General features: G+C 44.8%; 1 protein-coding gene across 1 annotated transcript in view; it reads left to right on the plus strand.

Annotated features, from left to right (window-relative positions):
• The first annotated feature begins 6 nt into the window (after positions 1 to 6).
• Positions 7 to 10,509, plus strand: part of LOC122552050 (keratin, type I cytoskeletal 18-like) — a 14,777-nt gene continuing 4,274 nt past the window's right edge. The window contains exons 1-5 of the mRNA XM_043694604.1: positions 7 to 521; positions 3,876 to 3,958; positions 7,115 to 7,271; positions 8,142 to 8,306; positions 8,800 to 8,925. Of these exons, the coding sequence (XP_043550539.1) occupies positions 159 to 521; positions 3,876 to 3,958; positions 7,115 to 7,271; positions 8,142 to 8,306; positions 8,800 to 8,925 (894 nt within the window). The 5' untranslated portion in view covers positions 7 to 158. The remainder of the gene's footprint in view (positions 522 to 3,875; positions 3,959 to 7,114; positions 7,272 to 8,141; positions 8,307 to 8,799; positions 8,926 to 10,509) is intronic.

Genomic DNA, 10,509 nt, shown 5'->3' on the forward strand with positions numbered 1-10,509 from the left:
AGGGGGAGAGAGGGAGAGAGAGAGAGAGAGACAGACACACACAGACAGACAGAGAGACAGAGGGAGAGCCGGAGAGAGAGGGGAGTGAAGCCTTGCTCAGACAGCCCTACACACACAGAGTTACCCCCGAGAGCGGTGGCTGTTGACCCCGGATCGAGATGAACAAGAAGCCGTTCAGCCGGACAGCCAGCTCCAGCAGTATGGTGATGGGCCTGACCCCCAGGAGGCCGAACAGTGCCCGCAGCCTACACGGGGACATCAGCAGGAATGTGAGAGTGGCTTCTTACAGCCCAGGCAGCGTGGGCAACCTGAGCACTATCGGAGTCCACAACACCTTCAACCAGCAGGATGAGCTGCAGGGGCTAAACAAGCGACTGGCCACTTACCTCAACAGGGTGAAGCGTTTGGAAAGTTCAAACAAGGAGCTGGAGGGCAAGATCCAAGCCCACCTGGCTCAGAAAGGTAACCTGGCTCGGAACTGGAACTCCTATGAGAAGCCGGTGGTGGATCTTTGCAAACAGGTGGGTAACTGCCTCAGACTCTTCAATCCATCGCTTACACTGTGTCCCCAGAGCGTTCTCTTAAACTACTAACTTCAAAGAATTGACAAAGTTCAGGGCTGGGGTGCACGCAGATGTGAAATTCACAATACAAACAACAACCAGCCAGAATATAATAGATACAGGAGGGAAGTGAGAAAGGAGACCTGATAGCTAAAGAGAGGGGGTGAGCAAAGACTGGCAGCTAACATTAGAGGGAATCTAAACTTCTCCTCTTGGCATTTTTGAATTATTCATTAATGAGAGGAGCTGGCTAGGCTAGCATTTGGTGGCCATCCCTAATTGTTCACTCAGCAGCTAAGAGTCATTGCTGTGGGTCTGGAGTCACGTGGAGCCCAGACCAAGTAAGGAAGACGGTTTCCTTCCCGAAAGGATGTTAATGAACCACATTTTTTTTTTCCTGACAATCACCACAAATTCATGATCATCATAGGGCTCCTAATTCCAAATTTAAAAAACTGAATTCAAATTCCACCTTAGCAGGATTTGAACCCAGAGTATTAGCTGGGTCTCAGGGTTTACAGTCTAGCGATAATACCGTTAGACGATTAAAGCAGACGATTAAAGAAAGCCAGCATCAATTTGTTCAAGTCAAGTCATGTTTAACTCACTTGGTGGAGTATTTTGAGAGGTCAATGAGGGTAATGCAGATGCTGTGATGTCATTGGACTTCGAGAAGGTGTTTGATAAAATGCCACAAAACAGGCTTGTCTTTAAAGTGTAGCCGGGCAAGCTGAGAAAGTGGATAAAAGAGGACTCTGGATCCTGGGCTTTATCAGTAAAGGCACAGAATACAAGGGAGAACCTTTGTAAAACACAGGGGGGCATTCTGCTCCATTCTGGGCCCGCAGGGTGGGAAGGTATTAGAGAGGGTACAGTACAGATTTGTGACTCTGGTTCCAGGGATGAAGACTTCAGTGACTGAATTGAAAGGGACTGCTGGGTCTGTTCATATCAGGATTGGAATTTTGAGTGGAGATTTGAAGTAGATGTTAAAAATACAAGAAGCCTAGGCAGAGCAGATCAGGAGAAACTGTTCCCATTAGTGGCAGAGTTGAGAATCAGAGTACACAGATCTTTGATGATTGACAAGAGAAGCCAATGTCGTGAGGAAAAATCTTTTCACCCATTGAGTCATTAGGATCTAGAATGCATGGCCAGAGAGTGTGGGGGACGCAGGGTTTATCGAGGCTTTCAGAAAGGAATTTGAAGAAAATTCAGGGCTACAGGGCTGGGTAGGACTTGCGAAATTCCTCTTACACTACCAGCTTAGACTAAATGGGTTGAATCCTCATTCCTGATGAAGGGCTTTTGCCTGAAACATCGATTTTCCTGCTCCTCGGATGCTGCTGACCTACTGTGCCTTTCCAGCACCACTCTAAACTTGACTCTAATCTCCAGCATCTGCAGTCCTCACTTCTGCCTAAATGGATTGAATGGTCTCCTTCTGTCACCATTTGATGATTCTATGATTTTGCTTTCATGTGAGATGAGCTTAAAAGGTGAATAAAGTAAGACCCAGCGCTCAGATCTCATTCAGACCCTGGTTTATTCTTTGCATCTTGTCTCCATTTAGGATTCCTATGTTTACAGCTCAACTGGAATCTGCCCCTGAAAACTGTAATAGCACACTCATGCCAGTGGTGGCATGCAATGCTTCATTGGATTTACGCATTTGCCTAATGTGACAAATCTCCAATTTGTAGATAGAAATTGTGGAAGAGTTTAAATGCATGCACATGTACTGATATATACTCAAATAGTTTCTTGCATTTACCATATTCTTTCTGAATTCTAAACTGCTTTGTCTTTGTAAACAGGTAGCCCTCTCTGTCCCTTTCTCTGTCTCTCTTGCTTTCCGTCTTGCTCGTTCTCCCTTTGTCTCTATCCCTCTATCTCACTCTGTCTTCTCACTCTCTCACTCTGTTTTGAGCCACCGTGATCAGGTAATTGATGGAACAATAAATATTATATCAGATTCTAGCTGCACAATTTATGGAAATATTAATTTTATACATTGGAATACATCTTCTGACGCAAGTCAGAAAGTAAATGCTGATTACTACAGCCCTGAGCTGAAAGTTCCTCAACTCACACCCAATTAACCTAAATCTATATTTATTTAAGATTATTTCAAATTTAGTGTATGAACGTGACACTGGGGTTTGGCTGACTCGTGCCTTGTTTAGTATCTCACTCTTGTTCTTATTATGGGGTGGATGTCAGAAATGCTTTGGTGCCAAAGTATCGCAAAATCATCGGATTGTTCTATACGGGAGACATTCTGTTTATCAAGACCACCTCCAATAAGAGTCAATCGAATTACTGTTTCTTAATATTCAATGATGTTAACATCACTGAATTCTCCACTGTCAACATCCTGGGGTTTACCATTGACCAGAAACTCAACTGGACTCACCACATAAACACAGTGGCTACAAGAGCAGGTCAGAAACTAGAATTACTTTGGCGAATAATTCACCTCTCAACTCCCCAAACCCTGTCCACCAAGTCTGGACTGTGATGGAATCCTCATGGGCTTTTTTCATTTGTCGGATGTGTCACTGGCTGGGCCCAGCATTTATTGCCTGTCCCTAGTTGCCCATTGAGAAGGTGGGGGTGAGGGACTTCCAGGATTTTGATCCAGCAACAGTGAAGAAACAGCGATATATTTCCAACTCAGGATGGTGAGTGTCAGGGAGGGGAACTTGCCTGGATGTGTGCAGCTCCAACAATACTCAAGAAGCTTGACACCATCCAGGACAAACATTTGATTGGCACCGCATTCACAAGCATTCACTCCCTCCACCACTGATGCTCAGGAGTAACAGTGTGTACCATCTACAAGATGCACTGCAGAAACTCACTAAAGACCCTCAGACAGCACCTTCCAAACCCACAACGACTTTTGGAACACCACCCCCTGTAAGTTCCCCTCTGAGCCACTCACCATCCTGACTTGGAAATATATGCTGTCACTGGGTCAGAACCCTGGAATTTTCTCCCTAAGGACATTGTGGGTCTACCTACAGCATATGGACCGCAGCGGGTCAAGAAGGCAGCTCACCCCCACCTTCTCAAGGGATAACTAGGGATGGGGGGTAAATGCTGGCTCACTCAAAGATGCCCAAATCTCATAAATGAATAAAAGCAAATTAACTCATGATATTGCGACATTCAGTTATTATGGAGTGTGCATGTTTTATGTTCTGTTAGCTGTCTCTCACTGTAAAATGGGTGACTGCTCAACTAAACGGGCTGCTCTTGATTTATTAATGGGTGATATTTGTATCAATGAATCTCATTTCTCTGCAGGTCCAGGAAACCATTATGGACAACGCTGGTTTGACTCTGCAGTTGGACAACTGTGAACTGGCGTCGGACGATTTCAAAGTGAAGTAAGTGTGGGTCAGGGATTATAAAACGTATAGAAGTAGGCCTTACAGCCCATCAAGTCTGCTGCACCATTCAATAAGATCATGGCTGATCCGGTCATTCTTAACCTCACTCTCCTGCCTTTTCACCATAAGCCTTGATTCACTTCCTGACTGAAAATCCATCTCTTTCAGCCTTGAATAAACACAATGACCCAGCCTCAACATTCTAGTGTTGTAAAGAATTCCACACATTCACTCCCTTCTGAGAAAAGAAATTCCTCTTCATTCCTGTTTTAAATGGGTGACCTCTTATTCTGAGATGATACCCCTCTGGACCAAGGGATGGAAGACACAGCTGACTGAATGTGTGTAGATTAATGTCCTGATACAGAGCTAACTGTGTGGGGGTCATAGAGTCATAGCGTCATAGAGATGTACAGCATGGAGGCAGACCCTTCGGTCCAACCCATCCACGCCGACCAGATATCCCAACCCAATCTAGTCCCACCTGCCAGCACCTGGTCCATATCCCTCCAAACCCTTCCTATTCATATACCCATCCAAATGTCTTTTAAATATTGCAATTGTACCAGCCTCCATCACTTCCTCTGGCAGCTCATTCCATACACGTACCACCCTCTGTGTGAAAAAGTAGGTCTCTTTTATATCTTTCCCCTCTCACCCTAAACCTATGTCCTCTAGTTCTGGACTCCCCGACCCAGGGGAAATACATCATCTATTTATCCTATCCATGGTATTTTTTATTTTGTTCTCATTTGGGGCTAGATTTTCTGATTCCAGGGCAATTTGGAGTTTCGTGATGCAGTTGATCTTTATAAACCTTTACAATAGAGATTGAGAAGTAGCTGGTATCTGAACAGTGACCTCCCAGACTCCACCTCGAGTGGGCATATTACCCCAAGGCTCTGTGTTTAGCAAAGGCATGGGTGAATAGTCTGATTGCATATGGAGGGCAGGCAGTAGGGTGAAGCGTCAACGGGTGCAAACCTAGGAGGGGAGGGGAGAATATTGGTTTAGGAAAGTCCTTTAATTTTAAAAGAAATAACTTTCATTTCTATCACACTTTGCAGAGCTCAAATGAACCCAATGAAGTATTTGTTTGAAGAAAACTCACTGCTATAATTTAGGAAACCAGGCAGCTATTTTGCACACTGCAAGATCTTACAGACAAGAATGCCATCATAAATGGATAATCGTATTCAATAATGTTGATTTGAAGCTTGAATATTGTCCAGGACACAGGAAAGAACTCTTCTGCTCTTCATTGAATGGAGCCTGAGATTTGAAATTTTTTGCAACCACTCAAATTCATGATCCCAGCTCACAAATGATTCATTCAATTTCATAATTGGACACTGGAGAGACTGGGATTCTTCCCCTTTGAGCAGAGAAGGTTCAGTCAGAGGTTTAACCCAGGTGTTTGGGTAAACATCTCAATGCCATACTAGCAGTTGGCACAATCCAGTTCGCTGGAACAGGCCGAGAGAATGGGAGACTGCTCAGAAATAGCCAACAATGAGACACAAATATATGGAAATAAGGTAGTCATGGTTCATTAGCAAGATTCAAAATCTGTCATTGGAATGCTGACAGGGTCAGTGCTGAGAGGAGGTTTCCCCCTCATAGGTTAGTCCAAGACCAGAGGGCATAGTCTCAGAATAAAGGGGCACCAAATTGAGATTGAGATGAGGAGGAATTTCTTCTCTCAGGGGGTTGAGAACTTTCGAACCCCTTGTCACAGGGAGTTGTGGGAGCAGAGTCCTTGTGTATATTTGTGGCTGAGAGAGAGAGATTATTGATCAGTTGGGGAATCAAGGCTTATGAGGAAAGGGGACATGAGGAATGTCAGATCAGCCATGATCCTATTGAATGGCGGAGCAGGCTCGAGGGGCTGAATAGCCTGCTTCTATTCCTATTTCTGATGGTCTTATGGTCTAATTTAAAGGAGAAATTAAGATTCTTTTTTATCTGATGTCGGGAATCTGATTTTTCAGTTCTTCCCATATTTGTCCAACTTTCTCACCATTGCCCTTGCTGCTGAAGGACAAGGGAAATTCTACCTGATAGGTTTCTATAGACTAATGATGTGAAGGGTTGTGGGGACAGTGTGGGATCTTGAATGGTGGAGCAGTCATGATGGGCTGAATGGCTTTCTGTTCTGAAGTTCCTGTGTTCAAAGTCATGCGTGGATTTCACAGAGTAAGTAAGGAGAAATTATTTCCTGTGACTGGAGGGTCAGTAACGGGAGGGATATAGACTGAATGTGACTGGTCAAAGAAATAGAATGGAGATTTATTTTGTTTGAGGGTGCAAAACTTGGCTTTGGTGAATCAAAAGACACATTTAATTGAAACCTTTTTGTTTTATCAGGACAATTTGTAAGAACTACCAATGTAAAAGTGAAATAATATTTAGACTGGGTGAAGGGGGAGTGCTGTTTGGTTGGCAAGTGGACTCTGGTTAATAGAGAATGGATCAGTTAAATGATGATCGACAGTTCACTGCCAAGCTTTGTTTAAATGTGAAGCCGGGATGTGTCAAGGCATTAACCCTGAGAAATGAGCTAGAGAAAAGCTGTCACGTATTCTGAATTGAAATAAAGCATAGTGCATGTACATGTTCATTCCGTCTGCAAAAGTCCATGGTCCTGTATTTATTAATGTAGCTTCCAGTACACACAAGTGTGCCACATTGAAAGTTAATGTAGCGAGTTGTTATCATCCAGAATGTGCTGCTCTCAGTTGGAGCAGATTCAACAGAAGCTTCCAAAAACAGTTGGAGAACTCATTAGAAAAAAGGGAAACAAAACAGGATTATGGGTTAAGATCAGGGAGTGGCTAAACAGCAGGTACAGACATGATTGGCCAATTGGGGTCCATCTGGTGCTGCAGAATTCTAGGACTTTCAAAAGGAATCGGGGTAAATACCTGAAAAGGACAAATTCACAAGGCTAAAAGTGGAAGAGGGGATTTAGGACCAATTGGATACCTCTTTCAAAGAGCTGCCATGGACAAGAGGGCTGAATAGCTTCTTTCTGATCTGTGAAAGTCTTATGTTTCAGACTGTAACCTCTGGAAAGCTGTCCAGCAGCAGGCTCACTGGATCACTGGGGTCATTGTTCAAGATGCTTTGTAACCAGTGATTATTGGTCTCTAGGTGGCAATCAGAGTTGGACCTGGGACGATCAGTGGAGCAGGACCTCAATGGGCTACGGAAAATCCTTGATGACACCAATATGGGCCGCATGCAGTTAGAGTCCCAGATCGAGGCCTTGAATGAGGAGCTGAGTTACCTCCGGAAGAACCACCAAGAGGTGAGAAGATAAGTGCATTAATGTAGCACCTTTCACCAGTTGGGACGAAGGGAGTGATGATGGCAGAGTGGTAACGTCACTGGTGTGGTAATTACAGACTGAGGCTATTACCCGAGGCATACATGTTGAAATCCTATCATTACAACTGGTGACATTTTAACTCGGTTACTAAAAATCTGGAACCTCAAGTTAGTTTCTGTGATGGTAACCATGGCAACTATCACCAGTTGTTATAAAGACCCATTTGGCTCACCTATTAGGAGGGGAATCTGTTGTCCTTACCCAGACTGATGTACATGTGACTCCAGACCCACAGCAATGTGGATGACTCTTAACCACCCCCTTGAAATGGCCCAGCAAGACTCTAAGTTCAAGGAGCTGGACAATAAATGCTGATGAAGGGCTTTCACCCAAAACATCGATTTTCCTGCTCCTCGGATGCTGCCTGACCTGCTGTGCTTTTCCAGCACCACTCGAATCTAGACTCTGATCTCCAGCACCTGCAGTCCTCACTTTTGCCCAATAAATGCTGGCCTCGACAGCAATGTCCACATCCTGTGAAAGAGTAAACGAAAAATAATGGGGCAGTACTCTGTGCTCAGCAACAACCCAAAATGATCAGATAAATTATTTTAGTGAGGTTGGTTCATAGATAAAGATTTGTCAGGAGATTGGAGAATAGTGAATGTGGTAGCATCCATGGGATTTTGATATCCACTGAATAAGGAAGATGACGAGTCAGTCTGACATCTCATTGGAAAGGAGGCGTCCCCAAATGGTGCAGACCTCCCTCAGTTTTACATAATCTCTTTCAGTCCCTCTTTCAATTACAAATTCTCTCTTTTTCCCTCTCTCCCTTTGTTTGTGCAGGATGTGGATGAGCTCAAAAAGCAAATTGCAAATTCCAGTGTCTCTGTGGTGGTTGAAAATTCCGATGATGAGGATCTTGGGAAAATTATCAACAATGTCCGTGAGGAATATCAGGCTCTGGCTGATCAGAACAAAAGGGATGCGGAGGAATGTTACAGAAAGAAGGTATAGAAGACATGGGAGCTCTGTGTGATTTGGGCAGTGTGGGTGTGTCTCAGAGTATTTGTGTGAATTTGCATGTACGTGTCTCTGTGTATGTGTTTGTGTGTGTGTATCTGTGTGTGTGCATCCATGTGTCTGTGTATATATGAGTGTGTGTGTGCATTTGTGTGTGCCTGTTTCTGTGTTTGTGTGTGGGTGTATATCTATGTACATGTGAGTGTATGTATCTGTGTGAATGTGTCTATCTGTGTATGTGAGTGTGATTCTCTGGATATGTGAGTGTTTGTATCTGTGTGCGTGCATCCCTGTGCACATATCCGTGTCGTGTGTGTGTGTTCCTGTGTATGAGTGTAGAAGAGTGTGTGTGTGTGTGTGTGTGTGAGAGAGAGAGAGCGAGAGTGAGAATGAGAGAGAGAGAGAGAGAGTATATGACTGTACTGTCTGGCAATGTGTGTCTCCGGTTATATAAGTAATATCTATTCTCACACTTGCCCAGTTTGATGCTGCTTCTCTTGAAGCTTCAAAGAATAATGAGGCTCTTCAGGCAACAAAGAATGAGCTGAGCAGTATCCGGCGCCAGATCAAATCCCTGGAGGTTGAGCAACGCTCGTTGATGGCCATGGTAAGCCCACAACTCAAACACAGTCAGGAAAGCAGTAGGTGCTATCGGTGTTCAGTACTGAATCCATTCTCTCTTTCTCACCCACAACCTTCTCTCTGTCTGTCTGTCTGTCTGTCTCTCTCACTCTCCCACACCCTGCCCCACCCTTTCTCTCTTCAAACTCTATACTTTCCTCTTGGGACCAGATCTACAAACATCCCCTCCCTCCACCAGTGATGCTCAGTAGCAGCAGTGTGTACCATCTACAAGATGTGCTGCAGAAACTCACCAAAGATCCTTGGACAGCACCTTCCAAACCCATGCCCACTTTCATCTAGGAGAACAAGGAGCAGCAGATACATGGGAACACCACCCCTTGCAAGTTCCCCACCAAACCATCCTGATTTGGTAATATATCACCGTTCCTTCAGTGTTACTGGGTCAGGATCCTGAAATTAACACCCCAAAGGCATTGTGCACCTTCTCAAGGGGCAACTAGGAATGGGCAATAAATACTGGCCAGCCAGTGATGCCCTCATCCAGCGAAAAATTTAAAATAAGCCCCATCACAAATGTTCCCATCATCTTTCCAGATTTCAGATGTAGGAGCCTGACAGTGAACGAAAGCCTGTTCTCCCAGCTGGTAACTGGGTCAAGTACGTTAGATGTAAACCTTTCCTCCGATCATTGGCTTAAACTCAGCCCAGGCAGAGTGCCTGGCACATGGGCGAGAAATTGCTTTGGCTTTGGCAGAGTGAGCATCTCCTGGTAACCGGTGAACGAGCCTCTCACCCATTTCAAGAACCTGTTTTAAATCACACCACGCCCTGCTCGTCTATCACTCCTTCTGCTGCTTGAACTACATTAGCTCCTGGTCAAATTCTTACCCCTGTTCTCCAAACCCGGTGTGGGCTCAGCCCTTCTGATCTGTAATCCCCTCCAAACCCCACAACCCTCCAAGTTCTCTGTGCTCCTCCAATTCTGGCCTGTCGAATATTCCTCATTTTAATCATTCAGCCATTGGCAGTTGTATTTTGAGCCACCCTAGCCCTGAGCTCGAGAATTCTTTCCATATGCTCTCCTCCTTCAAACTTCTATCCTTGACTGACCTTTTGGTCACCTGTACTAATAGAGTCATAGAGATGTGTAGCACAGAAACAGACCCTTCGGTCCAACCCGTCCATGCTGACCAGATATCCCAACCCAATCTAGTCCCACCTGTCAGCACCTGGCCCATATCCCTCCAAACCCTTCTTATTCATATACCCATCCAAATGCCTCTTAAATGTTGCAATTGTACCAGCCTTCACCACTTCCTCTGGCAGCTCATTCCATACACGTACCACCCTCTGCGTGAAAAAGCTGCCCGTTAGGCCTCTTTTATATCTTTCCCCTCTCACTCGAAACCATGCCCTCTAGTTCTGGGCTCCCCCACCCCAGGGAAAAAAAAAATTCTATTTATCCTATTCATGCCCCTCATAATTTTGTAAACCTCTATAAGGTCACCCCACAGCCTCCGACGCTCCAGGGAAAACAGCTGCAGCCTATTCAACCTCTCCCTATAGCTCAAATCCTCCAACCTTGGCAACATCCTTGTAAATCTTT

This window comes from Chiloscyllium plagiosum, chromosome 7, assembly GCF_004010195.1.
Source record: "Chiloscyllium plagiosum isolate BGI_BamShark_2017 chromosome 7, ASM401019v2, whole genome shotgun sequence".
In the NCBI taxonomy this organism is placed as follows: domain Eukaryota; kingdom Metazoa; phylum Chordata; class Chondrichthyes; order Orectolobiformes; family Hemiscylliidae; genus Chiloscyllium; species Chiloscyllium plagiosum.